Here is a 25,034-nt window from a genome sequence, read left to right as displayed (position 1 = left end):
ATTATGATGTGCCTTTTTTATGGTACGTGGCATCTAATATTTGACCATGTTTTGGATCTGACATATCATGGGTATGTACCAGAAAATTATAAGAACTTTATGAGCACGTATAAGATTACAGAGAACAATTGAAACATCAAAGCCCTAAACAGACGAACGTCCGTGATGCTTTTATTTCTATCGCTGCTGCAAATTCTACTTTGTTGTCCCAACTGTTATTTCATAATACGAAAATTTGGTGTTCCACCTAATGAACATAACCTGCAAAAATTGTACGTCTGCTGGCTGTAGATGGGACGTAACATTCTTTTATGCAAAATTATACTCAGTTTTCGTCACGGACGTGCTTCCGCTATTTACTAATAAAGATCGTAGCCCATTTCACGTTATTGGCGATATTGTTCTGAGTTGTAATCAACTAAGATCTAGCAACACGATAATATGTTTGTTTTGAGTTTCTGTCCATCCCTTGTCAAATGCGAAGCGAAATTACATTTTTAGACGAACCTTCGAGAAAGAAAGAACGTCCGTGATGATTAAAACGTTATCGAGTGGAGCACCATCTTGCTTTGATGGCGAAGGTACATTTTACCTCTGGCTCTCTAGCCGAGGAGTTGCATGACATGTTTGGAGTGGACTGGTACTCGTCTGCAGTTTTTGGACCATATGATTCACCGAAAACCAAGCAAATAACTAATATTTTCTCTGAAAATTCACCTCCTAATCCCCCTTTGAGCAATATATATGTTGAAAGGATGTCAAATTTCTTATAATTTGCATTGACAATACCTTTTCAAATTTTTGAAAGAGTTGGGAAGGCTACGTACTCTCTGTCGATTAGTTACTCGTCCTGGAACATGACCCTAGTAGTAGAACGAACGTCCATGACAATTTCAGCGAACGTCCATGACGTATGCAATCCGACCGATAGGGATAACTTGTCTCGAAAGTGTCCTTTATTCTTTAAAACTTTTAGCTCCAATAGTGTCAAATAAAGTTTTACAAAGTAAACAATGAGTTTAGAGCAGTAGTTTAAGAATTCTTAAGGCGGTATATGATCATGATGAACAAACAGTTCAAAATTTACTAGAAATTTTACGCTTGTTTTCCCTCTAATTATACAAAAACAGCATAACACTGAAAACCAAGTTATAGGAAACTTTGTGTGATCTGTAATTTCTGTGCATTTAGATTTCTTTCTGATGAGGTTTTGGAGACAATTTGCACTGTTATAGGTTCTGAAAGTTTCGCACACGAACGTTCGGTCCGAGAAATTTCAGATAATTACAAATCTATCACTGTACATTAAGTTAATGTTACTTGAAAATATTACCAAATCACTGAGTCTCTCATACCCAAAAGTGAATAATATTCAGCACTCAATTTACCTGTAATAACAAAAGGAAAACGTTTCGCTCACGGATGTTTGTTGGTAGCATAAGTCCATGGATTACATAGTAGGAGATAGAGGAACAGTGCCACTTTTTAGTGGCAGATGCTTCCCGTGTATCTTTTGAGTAAGGTAGCTGCCATCTCAAACAGAACACATCCATTTCTGGTCTCCATCACGGATGTTCGCTGTAATTGTCGCGATATTTTATGCCTTAATACATTCTTATTTTTCTCTTCACAACGATTTTTCTCTCATTCCCTAAGTAGCCTGAACATGCTGCGACCAAACTGAAAAGAAAAGAAAAGAAAACAAATCTGAAAAGTGCTACTCAGTCACATTCAAGATATATTGAAACAAAAAGGATGAAATGACGAAAGAAGTCTGTAATGGGCATGTGTTAAGAAGAAACGGAAAAGTTTCAAAAGGACATGGAAGCAGTTGAATGAAAATGAGAAGAAACAGAGAGGAGATCGAGCTCCAACACACAGAGAAAAGATTTGCCAGTGCACTCCCGTTATACCAAATTCCTCTGGAGGAGCTTTTTTTGTTAGTTTATTTTTTTTTGTATTCATCGAAATGTCGTCATTTATAAGCGAACAAATATAATGCAGTATACAATTATTGTCTGATGAAAACACGCAAATCCTCCGTTTATCATGACATGGTGTTTTTCTATACTCAGCAATGAAAAGCAATGTTAATTTGCAATTCTCTCCCAGATTTTTTTTTTTTTAATTTTACACTTAAGAGACAAAGAGATCGTCAAGTTGTTTGTGGTTTTGTGCTTACTTTGAAAACAGATGTTAAAAAAGTAATGATTTAGTAATAGGTTTAAGGTCACACTTTGATACATTCGCTCTTCCAAAGATTTGTTACTCCGAATGTCCAAAGGTTTGTTATTCCGAAAATGAAAAAAAAAAAAAAGGTTCGTAGTTAATTCAGGAGGTTTCTTATTAAAAATGTTGTTATTCCGAAAGTTTGTTAATCCGAAAATTATATATTAAGGTTCACTATTTTTAAAGGTCCGTTCTTCTAAAAGTGGAATGGGCCTAATATTCGTTTAGGTGAAAATGATTGGAATTATGAGGTTTTGAAATCTGGAGGATCTGGTTGTTTCTCCACATTTTGATAAACGAACCTGATTTTTCATGTTCCATTTAACAAACCTGTATAATGAATAACGAGCCTCCGAAATGATGCACTACAAAATGTTTGTTATAACGAACCATATTGTATAATATTGAAGTCACAAACATCCATCCAAGTTATATGGACTTACTGTGTCTTGTTATGACGAAACTTCGGAGTATCGAACCTAATATCATTTCTGACTAATATAGTAACACAAATTCTCCTAGGTAACAGTGTGTAACACAAGGAGCAAACGCAGAGGGATTTCTTCCTATACACATTGAAATGTATTCGTTGCCCTCTCCAGCTAAGCTTCGTATTTCGATAACAGAGCACATTTATTTTGTTTTTTTTGGTCATATTTAGCTGTGACCATGTTCGTTATAAGCAAATTCTGCATTGTAGACTTCAGATAACAAATTTAGGACCTGAATCTTTACTTCGCGATAACGAAATTTTGATAAATATATAATTCGTTCTCAAGGATGGACTACGTCACTTAGATTGCACGTACGTTTGTACGTTCATTTACGAGAGATGGAAAAATTGCTTTCTTTGATTCCTCAGCATGGGAAGATAAACAAGCTTTTATAATTGAGAATTGGTAAAATTTATTCAGGATTTTGCAGAGGAGTTTGTTCTCGACATGAAATTGCTGTTTGTTGTGAATAGAATTCGTTTCCAACTCAAGAGAGCTGCATTGTTCAATAGCTTGTTTGTTCCGAATGTTAGTGAGCTATAAATATGCGAACTTCCGTGTTGAAAACTATGCTATGTTTGTTGGATTATAGAGACTGCCTAGATCAGATACATCGTAAAAAAGTATCTTATTATTTGGGAGTAAGGATTGAAGTATGGGATAGTGAAATAAGAGGTCGAAATATTGAATTTCTGTAAGATGCACGTAAACTGGAGAAAGTGTTTAGCGGAAGAGTAATAATTCAACAGAAATGACAAATTTGGTTCGTCATTTGTCTACCATTACGTACAGGTTAAGAGTATAAGCTTAATAATCTGCCAACACATACACATCTACCCTGCTTTGGCAAAAGGAAGCAAGTGACAAAAGTGACATTTCTCGTTAAAGAGCAAAATGTGTCTGTCATTTACACTGACGTCAATGGACTATCATGATGTCTTATCTAATATATCTCTTAGAAGTATGAGTGTTTCTGCATGAAATTTAGCCTGGAAGAAGAGCTCATTATGTGAATTGTGAAAACATCAATAACTCAAATTTGGGTGGTATGTCACTTGCTTCCTTTTGCCAAAGTAGGGCAGCCATGTCCCTTAACCCGTTCCTTACGGGAACCTGGTATACCAGGTTCCCAAAAAGAAGTGCCTGCTTTAGTGGTCTAAATTCATGTTTCTTTGTGTTAAAATGCCCAGAAAAGTGGGTTTGATAAAAAGATCAGAGTTTATTCTGTCAGCATTTGTTCTCCTTCTGTTTGAAAAAGGTGTATTTCGCAGTATTATGTACCTTTTTTCCTGATTTAGTTTTTCGCTTGTTCTGCTGTAAACTCATACGAATATGTACATAGCGATCAAGGCTGAGATCAGTTAGATATCTGGGTTTGCTGACCCCAGTCACCTCATTCAGGTACCTGGTTTTCTGTAGAACAAAAGATTCTGTGAGCTCATCAGTGCATGCTCTATTCATACATGTACCTCGCACCCGATAGATATTTCCATTTTTCACTGGCACATGTAGTTGACCGTGGAAAGAGGGATACAATGTACCGCTTGACTGCCTTCACACAGGTGGATTACCAATCTGTCTGCCTCTCTGTTGACAGGCAAAAAGAATCTCGTTTGGGGGCATTAAAGGCACTCAGAGAATTGCGAAAGGAACGGGTTAAGATATTTCGTTATGTTCTTGAACTGAATCAGATTGTTGCAAGCTATGTTAAATGGTATTCAAATGTATTTGCAGTACTTAATTCCTCACGGACGTTCGCTGCTCTGGACATGGTAAACTTCTGCGGTGAATAAAAACTTGTTCCCCTGGGAAAATCCTAGTATAATTGGATTCATATTAAAGCTTGAGTTATACTCTTTCAGGTAAGATAAATGATGTGGAGAATGTCCTACTTTTTGAATTTTGCGTTGTTTTGGCTCAATTGTACATCGTTCAAAATTCTGACCCAGATGCATCTATGCATGCCATGTGTGAGCCCTTACACCAGCACCACACACACTGCCACCAACACACAGTAACACTCTAATTACTGTGCATGTGCCTTTAGTTAGCACTTCAAAAAACAAAACAAAAACAAAAACAAAGAAGGAACTAACTACACTGAGACTCTTTCTTCAGGCTATCAATTGAAACAACTTACGGTCACCATGAAACACGTGGGGACACAGTAGAAATTGCTGCAGTATTTGGCTGCATGTATGCATAGGAATCTAGCTTCAAATGGCACGTGTTATTAAAGAAGTGTGCATGTTGCTTGATAAGCATTCAGGGCTACATGCAAATTGTTTGAAAAATTATGCTGCAGACACGGATCTAAGGCTGTTTTGTGACTTTAGATGAGTTGTGGCAGTAAGTAAGAGACATATTGTGTCTGACCTGAAGAGGTGTGTGATTAGCATGGGTTATTTGCATTGTGAATGAATTAATATGCTTTTTGGTTAATCAGGTACTCCACTTCGTTGGATTAGAAATCCTACCCGATTAAGCAGAGACTACAGTGTTGTACATTTAGTTAACGGGCACCATACCCCCTTGAAGTAATAAGTGTTTCATAACAAATTATAACAATCAACCGGGAACTTCTAACAGTAACTTGTTAGCTTTTTCGTAATGGTGGCAGAGGTGGTGGTGATGGCGGTGGGAATAGTTGTGTGATTTTTGTTGTTGTTGTTGTTGTTGTTTTTTTAAGTGCTTGCAGCTTAACGCAATGACTGATCTGTTTGCCCATTTCCGACATGCAGAGTTTTGCAGCACATCCTGCTGGCCACCAGCGGAGGAAAGCGAAGGGGTCTGTTTGCCATGAATACCATGGCAGGGAGCAGCACCAACAACGGCAAGAGGATCCTCCAGGAAAAGGTAACCGTGGCGATGGCACAACAAACGACCTGCACAGCCATCTGTCTGACCCCTTTCGAATGCATGTACCACTGCCATCATGTATTTTCATTTTTAGTGCTTTACATCAATTGAAACCTTATGATATTAGTACATGTCTCTGACAAGAAAAAAAAAGGGGTTTGCTAGAAGTTCCATGATACACAATCAGTAAAGAATTGGTATACAAAACAGAACTGAGCCCTGTGGCTTGACCAATACATGTACGATGAATTAATGAAATTGGATCACTGTTACTATCTCACCGTGAAAACTAAAAGATCTGATTTGTTTGATTATTCGAGTGAAATTATCATCTTTGCCCTTTCTATACTTTCCAAGAATCTGACTGTCACGACAAATTACAGCATCGTCAAGGCCAAAATATCAGTAGAAGATATGGAATTCTTAACTTTGTGAATCCTTTTTATTTTCTTGTTGTAATGGTTTGTTTGTAATGATTTGCATGCAAAAACAACTGGACTTGCTACATGTATAAAAGTAATAAGAAGCATAGCAATTCTTTTGAGATATCTGTGCATCATTTGTCACGTCTTTCAAGAACATACATTTTATAATTGTTACAGTTATTGGTGATTATAGTTTTAGAATTGAATGAGACATAGTAATCATAGGAAAAATTATTACAGAGGCACTGATGACACTAGTGATGCTTTTGAGATAATTATAACAGTCATCATCATCATCATCACGATTGCTTATGTCATCATCATTGATAAAAAATGTTCTACTCTTAAACCAGAAACATTATCATAGCTTTGTAATAAACTTTAAAGGGGAAGGCTAGTAACTGATCAGTGGGAATCAGTGGAAATGCTGGGAGATGATTGTTCCAATCCTTATGGGATTCATTCAAGAGTTCATTGTATATCTATTGTTGTGTGAAAATGATTTGCTTCAGAACAGTCTCATATTCAAGTAATGTGCAGATTAATGCTCCGTCACTGACCAGGGACGCTAACCTGGAAGCATTAAATTGCACATTACTTGAATATGAGACCATTCTGAAGCAAATCATTTTCACACAACAATAGATATACAATGAACTCTTATATGAATCCCATAAGGATTGGAACAATCATCTCCCAGCATTTCCACTGATTCCCACTGATCAGTTACTAACCTTCCCCTGCAATGCTCTGTATTTTCTCTCCATCTTTGCTCATTGCATACGTGGCATAAAATGTAAAAATGTTACATTGATTTGAAAAACGGAATGTTTTCTGAAAGCACACATACCCGTTGAGGTCTCGGATTAATATGACAGTCAGGGGGTTTACACCATGACACACAGAGAGTTAAGCCATCCCTCCTCCATCCCCCCCCCCCCCCCCCCCCCCCGCACCACTGAGCAGGGGTATTGCCATGAAGAATAAAGTCTTAATATGTTTTCCTCTTTCCAATGTTCCTTTCTCTGCTGTACTTGTGCTGTATTCATCAGTTGCAGTTGTGTGATACAATGCACTATTGATTTTAGTTCCAGTGTATGCTGTATCTTTATTCTTCATCATCCCATACCTCCATCTCATTCCTTCATGTTAACCCCCTTCCCCCTCCCTGTAATCCCCTCCTCCCTCCCCTGCTTCACCCAATAAGATACCACCATGTCATCCAATGTGTCCCATCTCCTGTACAAAGGCTGTCTGCGGAAGCTCTGTTAGCATCACATTTATAAGTAGTGCCCTAGCCTTAGGCTAGCACATGTGTTACATCCTTTACATGTTAACAAACCATCTGCTGGAATAGACCAGAAGGGCGTAGATGCGGCGGACATTTCCATGCTGTCAGTGCCCTTCTAGCGCTCAATTGCAGATTAGGCGCTGCACAAGCAATCTTCGTGCGCAAAGTGACACAATACGCAGGGTGTGAATACATTTGGTTTTAGGAGACCTCAAACACAGCAGATGTTAATGTAGATTGATGCATCTCCCATCAGAATCTATCACTCTTTGTGGTGGCCATGGTTACAGCTGCCTGTAGCAGCATTTGGCAGAAAATCCAAGAGAATGGAGAAGCATTAGACACACACACACACACACACACACACGCACGCACAAACGCACACAAAATGGCACAGAATAATCGCCACAGGGTCCAAGACAATAAGTAGTTATGGGTAAGCTTACTCTACTTCAATGCCATGTTGGGGGAGAGAAAAAGAAAGAATGATCACCAATCTGACAAAAGAATCAAGCTATCAATGGCTAATCCTCTCTTTCCTTGAGATAGCTTTGCTGGTGAATGTACGTACCATCAAGCTTTATGGATCCTTGAAAGGACACTCGCGTACAAACCCACGTAGTCATCTGCCTAGGGTTGCATGCGATATTTATACCATCCCCTCCCATCGTATTGAAGTGCACACTTAAGCAGGGAGATTCTTAATGTTGTGCATACTTCATTGGTACAGCCAGGTTTTTTTTTTCCTTCCATGAATAATGCACAACTTACTCATATGGAATAGCAAAGTCTTGTGGCTCAACATTGAAGTGAGTAGACAATCCCCAAATCATCCCAATGAAGGAAACTTTCTTTCATTCCCGTCCCACCCCCACCCCCACCCCCACTACTTCAATCCTTCAATCCTCTGCGTCTTTTGGAAGAAGATCTCAAAGTTTATTTTTACTTATAGATATCTGCAAAAAAGAGAAAGGCATGAGATTCATGCATATGTAACGTATTTTTGCTTGTCAGATCCAAGGGTCTACATATGTATAATATATGACGAATGACATGAAATTTACCCTCATCCTACACATTGTATATTTTGTCATAAGTGTTTGTTATAGAATAGAGGAAGGGCTCCCTTGAGTTTAAACTGTTTATTCTTAACTAGTTTTCCTAGCCCACGCAGTAGAGTATTAAAAAAAGAAAAAAAGAAGTTAACTGTTTACAAAGTAGCCATGCTTTTCTTGATTCTGTGATGAAACTTCGCTTGCATGTGTGGGGTTGCGGGCAACACGATGAGAAAAGCTAAAACTTAATGATACTTTTGCTTGTCAGATTCAAGGGTTTATGATGATAAATGACATGAAATTTTCCCTTATCCTATGTTTTGTCCAAAGTGTTTGTTCAAGATGAAAGATTGCCTTGAGCTTCAACTTTTATTAGTTTTCCCAACCCACACATTAGGGTATTGTAAAAAATAAAAGGGTGACTACTAAAGTTAAGTCATGTTTTTTCTGAATAAGAATTCTGAGATGAAACTTAACATGTGTTGAGTTGATGGAATATACGACATAATGAGAGAAAAGCTGAAATCTAACAATGTTGTGTATGTGGACTAGTAATATTTGTCACTTGAATTCTACACTGAGATGAACTCTTGTCCTTGCTCTACAAACTTATTAGCTGCAATGGTGAAATGTAAGATTCTGTAATGTAAGAATTAATTTACACGTTAAAATGTTTTCAGGGATGCGCCACTGCCATCCTGATGTCCCATATAAAGAGTTTACAACATAATTACATCCTTCATGTGCAAGATGTATTTTTTGACAGTACCCAAAAGTACGTTGCCATGGTAACGGCATATTATGGGCAAAAATGGGTACAAATCTTGCGTCGCAAACTCCTCCCACAGTTTTTGATCAATTTTTATGAAATTAGGTACAGATGTTCATCTGAATATGTTAATGTGCAAGACACATATTTCCGCAGTGGCAAAAAGTGCGTTGCCATGGTAATGGCATGTTATTGGTAAGATATAGGCCAAAATGCTTCATGGCAAAACTGCTTCATCAGTGTTCTTCCAATTCTCATGGAATTCATATTGAATGTTTGACAGTGACAAAAAGTATGTTGCCATGGTAACAGCTCACATATTATGAGCCAAAATGATGGAAAATTTTGTGTTGCAAACTACTTCCTCAGTTTTTGCCCAATTTCCATGAAACTTGGTACAGATGTGTGCCTTTGATTGTAGATGTGCAAGACGCATTTTTCGACAGTACCCGAAAGTACGTTGCCATGGTAACGGCATATTAATGGCAGAAGATCAAGGAAAGATCTTGCGGATTTAACTACTTCCTCAGTTTTTTTACCAAAGCTTATGAAATGTTGTTTTGACCAAAGCTTATGAAATGTTGTTTGGCGGGGGTATTTCTAGTTTTTTCTTTTCTCCCACTTTTTTTTCTTTTGCCTAGTATTTAGGATAAAATCAAGTCAAATCTACTAGAGATATGAAATACAGTTGATCTATAAAGAAGGAATAACCTTATTCATCATCACAATGTAGAGATTGTGTGTGTGTGTGTGTTTTCAAGAAATGTGCCTACTGTGTAGCACAACATTTATCACTTCTAGGATTCTTTGAAAAGAATTAAGAAACCAACTCAGACCACCAGCATGTAGATATCATGAGCTTCTGCCCCAAATAACAAACTGCCTCTTAAGATTGGCTGAATTCCCAAAGAATCTTTTTTTTGCCAGGAGTAAACTAAGTAGTTACCCCTGTCACGACTCATGTCTCAATGTTTTATTGTCATTGCATGAAACAGGCTGCCAGTGGTGCTATAAATGCTCAGATCTTTGCTTTTGGAGTGCACATCTATGCCTCCATGGCATCAACCCGAAGACCAGAGAGAACATTACCAGCACATGTACACGTGCTGCCAATGGGGTACTTCAGTCGTGATGAAAAATCTTCTCCTCCCCCCCCCCCCACCACCAGAGCTATTAGTTTCACTCACATGAAACTGGATGCAGCCACCTGCAAGAACCACAGATTAATATCAGTGTGGCTCCTTTCAAAGTTTTCTCTCAATCTGATAAAAAGTGCACATTTTTTGTTTATGTTTTGGTTTATAAAGCAAGAAAGGTGTTTTTTTTTTTAACCCAGTTGGTGTTTTGTTTCATAATCAACAATGGAATTCTATCAGGATTTTACCACAAAGCTTGATCTTTCAGGGGAGAATATACATTTCAATATTTGTTTAATCATTTTCTCAAGAACCTGAACTGATATTTATAAATGTTACATTCATGAATCTGTGTAGCGACAGTCCGAGCTAAATATGGAACATCACAGAAAAATCTGTCAGACAGGGTGTTTGGTGTGTGTGTGTGTGCATACAGATTATTGTATCTTAGAATAAAAGCCAGGGTGACCAGTAAACAGGAAAGGATGGATTAGTGTTCTTAGGATAAGGTTGCCACCTGGACTGGATGGAAGTTTTGATCGCATCCAAGGCAGCGTATATACGTATCATTTCCGGGTGTAGCTGTGTTCGATGAATATCTACAACAGATTATTTTTGTCAAAAGACTATTTTTTTTTGTTATTTTTCAGATTTACTAAAATTGGTTTTTGCTTCGGGCAGTCAGGTTTTGTTTGCTTCTCACATCCTGAGAGATAGAAAGATTCATATGAAAGGGAATTCTATGTAAATCATGACGCCATCTTCATGTCTGGCTATATGCTTAGACTTATTCATATTTGATTTTATGTTTCATGGGGGAAAAAAAGTTTGTCTTGGCTCTTATGTAAAGTTGCACATTGAATCTGCTAGAGACAATTGGATTTTAATGTAATTAGCATTCATTGCATGAATTGAGTGAACAGATCAAGAATGAAAAAGATATAAATTAAGAACAAAATGCATGATTGCACTTACATTATACAATAAGATATCTTTTCATGGGCAAAAATACCACAAATGAAAGCAGCAAAGCAAACAATATATATATTTATATATACATATATATATATATTTTTTTTTTTTTTGGGGGGGGGATGGGGGTTTAAATGGGAGATTATCACCTTATTTTTGAGCTTGTGTCTAATAGTTGATTCAATTTTAATCCATGTTGGATGGGCATCAAACATTCAACTACAGTCAAACCTGCCTTAGTGGCCACCTGTCTATAGTGACCACCTGTCTACAGCGGCCACTGAAAAATCCCCCCGAGAGAAAAATCCCTGTTAAAGACCCTGTGCATAGCGGCCACCTGTCTAACGTGGCCAGCGGCCATAAATTTTTTTTTCCCGCGGTAGATTTTAACCCGTCTGCAGCGGCCGAAAACCCAACGTAGCCGTAGCTGTATTTCTTCCTCCAACATATATTTTCTTCCTTTAGGTCCTCCAGATGATGCGCCGCTGGGTGGAGCACATACCAGAAGACTTCATCCAGGACAAGCTGATGCGGTCGGAGGCCACCAAGCTACTCCAGCGGCTGCGCCTCCTGGGCCTGTCGGGCCACCCCCTGGCGGACCAGCTCTCCCTCCTCTACCAGCAGCAGGAGGACACCATCTCGCTGCGCAGCCTGGGCAGCCGTTTCCGTGGCAGCCACCACCATGCCCACATCTCCCGTACCTTCTCCTCCCCGGCGGTGCGGGCCAGCATCCAGAGTGCCCCTCCTCTGATCATGGGCTCGCACACCGAGTCGTCGGACAAGCTCTCCCTCCAGTCGTTCCCGGGCTCCTTCAAGAACATGGGCTCTGGGAGCTACATCCACAAGGTGACGGGCAACCGATCACTGACCGGGTCAAGCACGTCCAGCCTGGCCTCGCTGAACAGCGTCCAGGGCATGGGAAACATCTCCCTGGTTGATCGGTCCACTGTGCTGCTCTCTCCAGAAGACCTACACTGCCTCTTTCAAAAGGTGAGAACGATTCCTCATACTCTTCATACGTGTAACCTCAAAGTCCCATCCAGAAAACTTACATGCACAAGCACACCTTGTCTGGGAATTATTTCATGGGTGGCAAATTGTGAGCATTGCTGTACCATGAAATTCAAATTGTGGAGCTATGACTGGGGAAGGGGAAGGTGTACATGTGTCAATGTTTGTGCTGTGTATTTGTTCATGACTGTGCAGTTGGATATTGCTACTGTAGCATTTTTCAAATTTGTGTTCTTTCTCCTTGTAATGACCATTGAAACATGTAGGTATGACAGTTATTTGAGTATAGAGAGTCATTATTTTTATGTCCTTATAGAATTGGGTGATTCTAGTTAAATCCAAACTACATGTACTGTTCTGTCATCAATTTATTTATTATTTTTTAAATGATATTCTATCATTTTATCATCAAAGTGGACGATTCTGTTGATGATAGGTCAGATGACAGAGTGAAATGAGTTTAGTGAGTGAATGAAAGATTCATCGATTTTAGATCTAGTGAAAGAGTTAGCATATGAATAAATGATCTGTTGATGTTAGATTTTGCAAAAGAGTGAAATGAATGAATGAGTGAGTGAATGACTAGATGACTAAGTTGACGAGTGGATGATGTATTGATGTTAGATCTGTCAATTAGGAATTAGGTGAATGAGTGAGTGAATGAGTGGATGAAAGGGAGAAGGTACTCGGCAAGTTTGTTGGAAAGTGGCTCTTTGCTGACACAAGAGGGCTCTTTCAGTTTTTTTGTATCATATTCTCCCAGAGTGGGATTGGTTGCAGTGTTTTGAGGTACAGCTAAATTCTCTCCACACTTTCTAGAGGAAGGAAAGGATTGTTTGATTCAGGACTGCAGCAGCCCTTGAGTCCTTGAACAGGATACTCCATCTACAACCTTCCCTCCATGAAACGCATTAATTTGCACCTGCTGAGCATTCAAACATTGTCAGGGGTTGGGTTGTGCGTACTTGAGCACCAGAAAAAAAATGTTTGCCTGCCCTGAAACTTCTCTGGGAATGGAGTGACTGCACTTCTAGCTGGTAGCCTTTGGTGATGATAGCGGTTTTACATACCGTATGTTGTAAAACAGTGTGAACATGTGCTGTAATTGTATTGAAAAGATGCAGTGTATCATCAACTGTAGTTTTCCTTCATAACAATTGTTGTGTGATTGAACATTTTCTTCATCATTGCCGTAGGGATGGTTGATGTTTATTTTCTTCTTCTTGTTTTAACTCACTTTAATGCTTGTAACTCACTGAATAGAAATTGTGTTAATTCATAGTAATACCAGTAACAGTTTTGCAGACAGGTCATTTTATGATGACCTGGAAAAAATATGTTTTGTGGTCTTTGGCTCCCTTTCTTGTGTTAGGCTCACTGAACAACATTTTCACTTATTAATTCATTGGAGAGGCAACCTCGAGTAAAAAACAAAAACAACAAGAAATGTCGCTATGGCGACTGGTATGCCTCCGCCACAGTGCATGATTCTCCTAATAGGTCTATAGTACATGTGGACAATGTGTGATGACAGTTTCACATAATTGGCAAAATATTAAAATGACATGTCTGTCACAAATTTGTTGAATCTTCACCTTCCTTGACCTACAATGTAGGTTTAATTGGATAAATGGGAGAGGATGTATTTTGGGATTTGAGGACTTTTACTTGACTTTGACCATTTTATAAGTTTATGGATTTAGTAATATTCAAGGTATGGAGAAAAAGTGCAATTCCTGTATTGAATAGTAAATTGTTACATTTTCTCATGGCCTTTGACTCTTGACCTTTGACCCTATGACCCTAAAATTCAAAAGAGAATCACTGTCAGGCAGAACATGCATAAATATGTACTAAGTTTCAAGACAACTTGAGCCACATCCAAGATGGAGGAAGAAGGACTTTCACTTGACCTTTGGCCTTTAACATTTTGGCAAAAAAAAAATTCCCTGAGAATCTCTATAGGGTAATACATGTATACACCAAGTTAGAAGAAAAAATCCGGCAGGCAGTGCATAACTATGAGGGAAATAGTCAAATTTTAAAGAGTTGACCATGACCTTTGACCCCTAACCCAGGGCTCCATACTAACTTTTATTTTTGGTGGCCCAAAGGCAAACATCTGACCTTTTTTGGTGGCCCGATCAGGCCACCAAATTCTTTATTTCTGAAATGTTGGTGGCCCGACTTGCGTTTTTGGTGGCCCAGTGGCCCGGGGCCACCGGGCCACCAAAAACGCAAGCCCTGTCGAGCCCTGCCTAACCTTTGACCCAATGATCACAAATTCCCTAGATAATCACTGCCAGTCAGTACATGCATATATACTATATTCCATGAAGATACCTTGAACCATTTCCAATATATGGAGAAAAAAGTGAAATTTTAACATTTCCACTTGACCTTTGACCTTAGACCTCATGACCTGAAACTCTGATCAGAGAATCTTAATTGGGTAGTACTTGTATACACTAAGTTTCAAGACAATATCTTCAGGCATTGCATAGATATGGGGGAAATGGTGAAATCTAGAGCATTTGACCTTGACCTTTTGACCTTTGACCTTAAGCGTGTGCACCCAAAAGTTGATTGGCACAACTTCACCCCCTCATACACATACGTGCCAAGTTTCATTAGGATACCTTAAAAGGTTTTTTAGTTACGCTGTCCACAAAAATTTGATGACGGAAGGACGGACGGACGGACAACCCGAAAACATAATGCCTCCGGCAACACTTCCCACTGAGAATAAGGAAATATGTCTTTTACTGTACATGAGTATATGAAGAGAGATATTCTGGTTTCAAGTTGAAGTCCCATATGCACTGCAAACTGAAGTCTGTCCTGTTCCAAAATCACAGTTGAGTTTCGTGTTGTGGTGGTTGCAAGCTCAGAAAGCTATCTAAAGGCAGTTGGGGGTATGAACTTGATTTGTTGTTTCCTAGGAATTCCACTTGCAGTTGTACAGAAGGCACCCTGTGCCCTGTAAGAGATTGAGAGGCCCCATTCACATCATAAGATGGGAAGCACAATCCTCAAATAGGAATACATGTACTTCCAGCTATAAACTCCATGATAAGAGATGCAAGTTTGATGAAGCCTGCAGAATAACAGTAGGCGAAAGCTCACGAAGGCAAAATCAAACTCTGATTGTGAACTAAGAAAATTTGATTCCAGTTGCCTAGAGATTTACCAATCAGATGGACCTCTACCAAGAATAAGAAAACACCACATGATTGTTGTTACAAGATGGGCCATTGAGTACACACTTTAAAAACAGTCCTTTTTGAATGAAAAACCTACTCTTGTAATAACTCATGGTGAGAAAGATTAGCACAGCAATAGCAGATTGGTCTTTTGGTTTTCCTATTTTTTGTAGTTGTTTGGTGTAACAACTAGTGTTATTAATACTTCTTTGATTAAAAAGATCACACTATGACAATAGGATGCTAGACTATCAAAACCTGAGTATTTGCATGTGGAATATAACAAACAAATTATAATTCTACAAATGACTGTGGCAACATACATGTGTAAAGATGGAAAGGTGTTTGCAATAGGGTTTAAAAAAAAAAGAAACTTGCATAAAATCATCAAAATAAATGAAATATTTTATGCTTTGAATTTCTGTTGGGTTATGCATATTGATTTGAAGAATCAAGTGATGTAGAAAACCAAAGAAACAAGTAAAGCAATCTTGTATCATGGCTGACAGCTATTACTTAAGTTTGGTACATAAACAGAGCATGGATACAGCAGAAAATATAAACTCAGATGTCCTGAATTTCACAGGGGTGAAATCTAATTTCATAAAAGGCAGAAAAATCAAAATACAGACACATAAACACACAATACATGGAAACCACATTCACAAAGTTGATTGATAACAAAAAAAGAAGGAAAGAAAGAAAGAATTTTGCCTTTAGGAGAAAGTCTTTGGTGACTGTAAAAACAATATACATATTTTGTTGAGGCAGATTTTGTCATTGTGCTCAAGAATTCAGGAGGAACATTATAAGATATGAATTTTTGCAAAGTATCAAGAGTGTAAGATTAACCTGTTCAGGACAAGTCCCGAGTATACACGGGCAGGTGTCTATGGGAGATGCGTGTTGTAGCAAAATTAGTCCGTCCTCAGCGGGTTAAAGGGTGTGTACAGTTTTGGTTGAGGTGAGGATTTAGCTTTTAACGTTTTGCGAGATATTCAGAAACCACTCTATGAAATGTCGAAGAGCATGCAATTCTAAGGGGTATCAAAAGTTTATTTTGTGAAAGTTGGTTTTGAAATGGCTGAGATATCCAAAAACAAGGTGAAACAAAGAGATCCTAATAAAAGGCGTGGCCTGTCGCCTTTTTTTTTGGATATCTCGGCCATTTGAAAACCAATTTCCATCAAATAAACGTTCAATCCTTCTTGAAATTACATGCTCAAGGTTTCTCATTATCTCACTTTAATAGGAATGTTATAAACTGAATCCCCACCTTAACCAGTACTGTACAGTCCCTTTAAAGCTTATAATATTTATAATCAAATTCTGAAATGGGAGATTCAAAGATAAACTTATCAAAATTGGATGTTTTAAACCATCAGGGCATATGATAGAAGAATATTAACATTTAGGGGATGCTGCTTGTAGGAAGGGAGCTTTGAAGTTACAATGTGTAGGCCTTTGTTAAAAGTGCACCGATTCACCCTTCATTGTATTCAGAACAAAGGAAAACAAAACTTATAAAAATGGAATTTTGAACTCCATGCCAACCAATGTGAAGGGCTTATCACCGACATAAGCCTACGACTTGGTGTACTTACAGTATGAAAACACATTTTCCATAAATATGTCAAGGTATGAAAGCTACCCTGTTACTTACTGTTGTAGACATTTCTGTAGGGTTTAGTCCATGTTTACACATACCTTATGGAAGAAAACATACTGTAGAGAGAATAAATGGGTCAGCAAAAGCTATGAAAGATACTAACTTCTACTTATTTTTTTGAAAGTCTTTGTGCTATTTTTTTTCATAATTAGAATTAAGATACATCATAGAACAAGGGTACCTTTGTCAACCCCCCCCCCAAAAAAAAAAACCCCATAACATCAAATCAGTGGAGTTGACCCAATCAAAATCAACCCGTGCCACATTTTATAGGTTTTTGCGATACTTCCAACTTCTCAACCTGAAATGCTCCTAACATCCCCAGGATTTTCAACTTTTCTCAACATTTCTACCATGTCGTAGCTGTTCCCATAGTAAGTGTACACTCTGTGACATGGATTTGGAATTGGCAGTTTAAACCAGTTTCTCACAAAGTTTATTTGTTGTTTTTGTCACCATATGTGCGAAATGAAATTACTCCCTCCTGAGGAATTTGGTTCATATCATGTAGCAAGGGGGGGGGGGGAAGAGAAAATTGACCCACATTTGCAATGTTTGTGTGAAATTCTTGCCCCCAAAAGTTAGCCTGTGGAGTCAACAAGTTAGTCCTGTATGATGTCAGCATTGCCTGTTTCCCAAGAATTTGTTATCATGAGAGGTGTTAGGTGCAGAGTATCCCTAAAAAATATAATTACAAGACTGCATTGCATAGTGAGATCAGTAAAACACCTCAGTGAAGGCTGTAGGAAAACAGGCAATCTCTTCAAAAGTCAATTTCGATTGAAAGCATTGACCAAACTCTGTCAATGAGAACACTACAGCAGTATGTGAAAGGTATTACGGAAATCTGAAATAATTTTATTTCCATGAAAAGTACACTTTCCTTCCAACTATTAGTGAGATTTATTACTTGACTGAAATTATTTTCCATTCCTTTTAAAGGGGCTAAGTACACTGTTCATGTCGTAGCAAAAACAAGTACAATAAAGTGAAATTTGGTAAATCATGCCGATATCTTTCTTCATTGACTGAATTCAGTGTAAAGCCCAGATCACACAGCACCTTACGGCTTAATTATGGCCAAAATCCGTTTAAAAGTGGCCTCCCGTGAAGCAGACGATGTTGTTCGTGTTGATGTCGAGGTTTAAGATGAGCTACGGTCAATTTATAGACGTGGCAGGACGCAGGGAAAAATCGGAACGGCGTCGGACGCGGTAAAAAGTTTTGAACTGCTCAAAATTTTATTCCGCGGACAACCACGGGCGGAACACGTTAAGACGTGCAACACACTTGAAACACACATGATAATCCGTGTTCCGGCAGTGATTAAAACTTGGGGAGGTGTGGTAAGAGGCAAAAGTTTAGCGGTCTGTCACGGGCAGAGCACGGTCATCTGACGCGTGTTACGCGTTGGTATCACGGGAAATAGTGTGTGTTTAGCGGCTTATCACTGACAAATGGATTTTTGCGTGTACATACAGGTGGCTGGACGTGGTTAGCCATGTTTATAGGCAGTGCTTCAGCAGTGGAACAGTTGCCGACGGCCATACCCCGTGTAAAAGCACGGCCAAGCCAAAACTGACCAAAAATTACCACTGACAACCATGTCCTCCAGATTTTCATAACTTTTTGTACGTGATTTAGACGTGGAGTGCTGTGTGACGGGGGTATAACCCTGCATCACAAAACCAACAAAAAAGTCACCAAACATGGATTTTTCATTGAGAGCAGATTCTGAAAGAGTAGACCTTAAGCTTTACAATGACATATAACTCATATGGACTCTCCTAACCTATATCTAGATATTTAAAAGAAAGCACACACTCTGGAAAGATGTTTACTGAGAAAAGAGTCTGAAGTACAGGGTCTATTTAAGCACCTTACCTTACCAAACTGAACTAGCTGTGCAATGAATGAGACAAAAATAGGTTTTAAAACACCATAGCAATAATGATCAAGAGATTATGAAATTAAGCTGAAATTGAGCGTACACTGTACTCTTAACAAATTTTATCCCTAACTAATACTATCTTTCAAAGCAGTAGCATCAGCTTTTCAAAAGTTATTAGAGTTGAATGTGAGTATTGTGTGAAGGATTTTTAAGAAATGAAAAGGGGCCTCTATGACATACCTAATTATACTATTCTACAAAAAGGTATTCTAGAAAAATTGCTAAAAAGACAATTTCCCAATCATTTTATGATCCCAAACTTGAGAATAATGTACAAGAAGAATTGTTCTCTCAAAAAATGAAATGGTCAAGATTTACTGGGTTGACATACATGTATATATTTCACTTATCTTGAGTCCGTACGTAAATTCAGGGCATGTGACTATTTGTAAGTTTTTTGATGCACAGTCACATATTTGACTGAGAGACTCCCCAATTATATACCATACAGGAAGCAAGTTTGGCCTGTGCTGTAATATGCCCCTTAATTTCTTCCTGCATGATATCAAACTCTTGAAAAATTGATGTTTTTGTCCTCATAAATTCTTCAAGCAAAGCCAGTCATGAGAATGTGGCATGTAAGTGAAAAACTCTTTGATAATCTCACTCTTTTTTTCTGCCAGTGTCATTCAGGTGTCTGAGAGAAACTAACATTTAGTATTGAAGTGCTGTTGATTTGTCCATAGTAAATATGGACATGAGTGTATTGCTTGTACCTCTCCATACACTTGTTAGGAGCCCTTTAGTCTTCAGTTCATTTTTTTTTTCCACTGCTGAGCTGGCCTGTAAGTGGAATACAATATATTCAGAGGGGTGTACTCCAATACACTGTGTGATTTTCAGTTTTCACAGAGAGAAGAAAAAATTGAGAGAAAGAGAGAGAGAGAGAGAGATAGAGAGAGGGAGGGGAGGAAAAAGAAAAAGAAAGAAAAGAGCCAAGTGTCACAAATAGTGGTGGTGAAATATTCTTCTTATGCACACAAAATTGCATGCTTGTACCCAGTGAAACGAAAGGTCTTGTGGTTCTACGTATGTTTGTTTCCTTCTGGGTCGATTATTCCTTTCTTTTGAGGGGAGAGGGAAAAAAGTGGGCCTTGTGAGTGAGTTTTGACATTTTGTGAATGCTGAAGTTTGGAGTTCAGACAGCCGATGTCAAATGATTGGTATATCACTTGATCCATGATGACTTGCCATTGTCGCCTAGATGATTAAGGTCAGGTCCTCTTGTCATTTGCTCATTTAATAACTTTACATGCTGTGCCCCTGGGCCTGTAGTAGTTTGAGAAACTGAAGGAAGACAACACAACACCTGTGGTCTCTCTCCTTCTCTCTCTCTCTCTCTTTCTATCTCTCTGACCATTTTCACACGGGTCAAGAAACATGAAGTGCTGAATTGCAATTACAATTACAATAAGAATGATTACAATTACAATTAGAATGATTGTTTTTACAAACGACCAAGGAAGACTTTGTGGATTCTGTACGGCTTAGAATAACAGAGCGAAGATCCAGCTCTAGGGGGTTGGGCTTCTTTTTGTGTTCCCATCAATTACTCCCGAGTGGTTTGCTGTGTGCACTTTGACTGCATGGTGAGCATTTGAGGAGCACACTTTTTCTACAGAAGTGGTTGAAAAGTCACTTTAAGCTCCACCCCCCCCCCCAAAAAAAAACAAAAAACAAAACAAAACATGATTTGCTGGTCAATCCGTACACATGGCTGTTTTGTTCCGTAAATCTTGAGAATCGTCACTGGTAAACAGGTCCATACTGTCATGTGAATGACAATTTGAATTATGATTCAAATCCTCCTCTGTGATTCCAGGTCGCATACACATGACCAAAATGCGTCATTTGAATCATGATTCTCATGATGCATCACTAGAATTGTGATTCCAATTAGACACTCACGGTACGTGTGAAAACAGCCTAACTCGCACCAACAATTTGGTCTTGGAGGAAGCCTTTTGATCCCTGCTGTGTGGACTTGAAATCAGAAACTGGCTGGAGAAAAAAAAAAGAGAAAAAAAAAGTTTATGAGGATTGACTCATTCTGAAAACTTGTGGTTTGGCTGTATAGCTGGGCTGCTTATTGTACAGGGGTTCCTGCATGCCCTAAGTTTGCCAAAGAGAGCAGAGCAAATTTATTTGTGGCTAGAGGAAGCATGTTCATGTCTGCAAGGAGAATGTTGAGTGTTTTTTCCCCAAACTTTATTTTCCTTTAGAACTGAGGCAGCTTGTTCTTCTGTGGCATGGAAAACATTTGTTTGAATGCAGAAAGACATGTCTTCTCTTCCTCTACATTATGTTGTGCACAACATAGGAATCTTGTGATGTTTACTAGCTTTATCAAAAACTGCAGAGTGGCATTGAGCGTGGATGTATAAATGGAGTTATCCAGAGGTGTCCATCAGTTTGTAATATGCTTCCGGAAGTAGTGGCCCATGTGGATCGACTGGTTTTGTTGCAGTGAGGTAGAGCGGTGACATTCCAAGGAGCAGCAATATCTGGATAGTTCTGCATTGAGTTCCATGATATCTCAGAGTTTGAGTTTGAAGTTGCCAATTTGTTTCTATTCATGTCTTCAAATCATCTTGAGGAACCTGTGGTATATGACCAGCAAAATCTTGCTTGAATCTCAGAAGTGCATTGGTAAGCAATCGGGGGGTGCTGATTAGAATCTACTGTGGGCATTGTCATGATTTGTTTAAACATTGGCTTCTGGCTTGTAAGCTCCTTTGATATACAGGGTATTTTACTTTGCAGACAAATGAATAAATAGATAGACAGATAGATGAATGAATGGATAAATGAATGAATGAATAAGTTTAAATAAAGTAGTGGCTGGAAAATGTTCTGTATTGAGGAAGTAATTAATTTAGCCAACTGTAATATATGGAATAAGAAGTAGATTTTGTGGGAAACCAAAAATTATGTCAAATATGTGTTAAATTCAAACTTGTTTTCACCCATTCTTGCCAGCATTTCACATCATGGGATGTTTAATAATGTTGGCATTTTCATTTGTGGAAATAGGTCACATAACCAGAGAAATGACCTTGTTTGACCTTTATTGCATTAGCGAATCACAAGAGACGATTCCTCGACGATGTATGACCGTTTGTGCGGTGAAACGTACGTGTTATGCGCCCCCTAAATCTTTGCATGTAGCAACTGGATACAGTGATTAAAGTGGTTTGCTGGTACAAGTATACAAGTAGGACTACATTGTACCTTGCAGCATTTGCAAAATCCCCTGCAGTTTCCGACAGAATCCTCATACAGGCACTACACTGGTCAGTAGTGCTTTATACCCACTCTAAGCCTTTTTGTGATAAAGACTCTAATTGTGACCCTGCACCTCAAAACAAACAAAAAGTCGCCAGACATGAATTTTTAGTTAAGACCATATTCTGAAAGAACAGACTTTAAGCTTTAAAATGATGTATAACTCAAATCAAATGGACTCTCCTAACCTATCTAAATATTGAAAAGAAAGCACAAACTCAGGAAAAGTGTGAACTGAGAAAAGAGGCTCTGAAGTACAGTGTCTATTCAAGCGCTTAATCTTTAATACCAAACCGTGCTGACTGTGGGATGAATGGGACAAAAAACAGGAAGTAAACCACCAGAGTAACAACAACAAAGAGATTATTAGATTAAACTGAAATTAAGCATGCCTCATTTACACATTCTGTCCATAATCAGTGCCAACTTTCAAAGCAGTAGCAATATCCTTTCAAAAATTATTAAACTTGAAAGTGAAGAGTGTGGACAAGGTTTTTCATAAATGAAAAAAGGATTCTAAAGACACACCTAATCACACTATTCTACAAAAAATGTTCGAGATAAACTGCTAAAAAAACACACTCTCCTGCGCGTTTTATGATACCAAATTTTAGCATAATGTAAAAGAAGACTCGCTCTTTTAGAAAATATGAAAAAGTCAAGTTCGGCTAGGTTGACCCATTTCACTTATTTTCAGTCCTCACGCAAAATCAGTGTGAGCGACTTTATGTTCGTTTTGAGGTGCACGGTCACAATTGATCAGTCACAGATCAAGAGATGCTTACTTTAAAAAAAAAAAAAAAGAGACATGTATCAAATGAAGTGAATACGTTCCAATAAAAATTATGACAGTCTATAGATGATTTTAATATTTTGTGATGTGTTTATAAATTGTTATTGGCTGATTCTGAATAATTCCAGTTATACACAGTTTATTACTGAAGTTTGACCAGATATGCATTCTAAACTTCATCCTTATCAAGGAAAAGAGTATCTTACAATATACAGTATGTATAATGCTTAAAATTGTTGGGGGAGCATTTCATTGGTTCTGTATGAAACACATTGCTGTCTGAAACCATCCATTCAAAGATAAACTTTTACTTTGCTTTGTTACAATACAGTATTGATGCAAGACCTGCCATTGCAAGTTAAAATCAGTAGCAATTTAACAATTAAGTAGAGCTGCTTATGTATTCTGCCATCACTTAACTTGGTAGAAATCAGTGAACAAACCTCATTGCTTGTATGAGCTGTTGTGGCTGTAATGAGGGGATATAAAATTCACTGATGGAGAAGGGTACATGAATATTTCAGAGCTGTTCGGCATTGCACTCAACATACATTTTTACTCTTTTACTCTGTGTGTTGCAGCTCCAGAAGTCCGTCCTGGACGGAAGTCTGCCGTGTAGTCAGGAGGATGCAGCCAAACTAGCATCCCTTCAGCTCATCACCAACAACCTCACCACCAGTCTCCAGAAGGCCCAGTCTACCCCATCCTCTTCAGCAACGGGCCACGCCCTCCACACAACGGCTAGCAACCAGATGCTGTCCAGTTCCAGCTCCAGCAACCGCACACTGGTGGACTCGGAGCTGGAGTGGCACAACTACACTGTGGACACCTCCCTCCAGCTCGCCACCCGTGAGACAAGCATCCTTGACTGCGGTGGCAGTGGCAGCGGCGGGGGCGGAGGTGGGGCCAGTGTGGGATTCTTTGCCTCGGCCCAGCGCCGGCTCTCGCGCCAGAGCTCCAAGCAGGACGCCTCGCCCATCTGCCACGGCTCGCAGGCCGGGAAGGTCGCTGGGGACCCAGGAAGTGCAGACCTCGCGGACAGGGGTCTCCAAGAGAAGCTTTCTGTGGATGCCATCAAGCTCTGCCTGCCCTATGGATGCTCAGGCTCAAAGGCTGTTCAGAAGGCAGTGAGGAAGTTCTACACCACTTACGCTGCCGTTATGGGCGACCTCAAGGAGTCTACGGCTGGGAAGATCCACCACGCCAAGCAGCTCTATGTGGATATGTGTAAGAGGATACCATCGTTCAACAGCAAAGTGTTTCATGTCAAGGAGCTATATGGACACCGCCTAAAGAAGAAGGTAGGCTCTGAAGTACTTTCATATTTTCTGCTCTTAGTAGGTCAAATTAATGATTGCTTGACGAACCGCAATAGCCCAATTGAGGTACCTTGTGCTATTGCTGCCTGACAATTTGCGTGGTCTTCAATACAGGCCTTCTCCCTAGTATCCAGGTACAGCAGGTGACCACAGGGAGGAGTTGGCCAATTCTGTAGGTTTAGACGAATATCCCCACTGACAACTTTCTCCTTTGATACTATTAGTCAAGGCGCTAATTCCTGTAAGGGGCTTAATCAAGGAGTTCGTTCAACCCACCCCGCAGAAAAGGTTTGACCACACAGGGTGGTAGATGGGACCTCCATGAACACCCCCAGGTAGTATGTAATTCCAAATTGTGGTATCAATAAAATTTTACAGGCCACTTTTCATCATTATTTGTTGGAACAAACATAAAAAAGTCTGCGTACGCCAAGACTACTACACGCACCACGGGCACAATTTGCAGGAAGCTCTTGGGGACGCACAGTGCCAGTGGCGCATGTAGTAGTCTTAACGCAGGCTTTTTTTCGACCAAAAAAAGGTTTGTGCCTGCAAACTAACGGAGCTGTCACA

The 25,034-nt window shown here is 39.1% G+C and overlaps 1 protein-coding gene across 1 annotated transcript in view; it reads left to right on the top strand.

Moving 5' to 3' along the window:
- Positions 1-25,034, top strand: part of LOC140242063 (uncharacterized) — a 219,312-nt gene that overhangs the window by 77,736 nt on the left and 116,542 nt on the right. Inside the window, exons 8-10 of the mRNA XM_072321825.1 lie at positions 5,465-5,579; positions 11,696-12,220; positions 23,724-24,443. Of these exons, the coding sequence (XP_072177926.1) occupies positions 5,465-5,579; positions 11,696-12,220; positions 23,724-24,443 (1,360 nt within the window). The remainder of the gene's footprint in view (positions 1-5,464; positions 5,580-11,695; positions 12,221-23,723; positions 24,444-25,034) is intronic.

Source organism: Diadema setosum, chromosome 18 (assembly GCF_964275005.1).
Source record: "Diadema setosum chromosome 18, eeDiaSeto1, whole genome shotgun sequence".
NCBI classification, from domain to species: Eukaryota; Metazoa; Echinodermata; class Echinoidea; order Diadematoida; family Diadematidae; genus Diadema; species Diadema setosum.
Note: the sequence above shows the minus strand (reverse complement) of the source record. Positions and strands in the feature narration are given on the sequence as shown.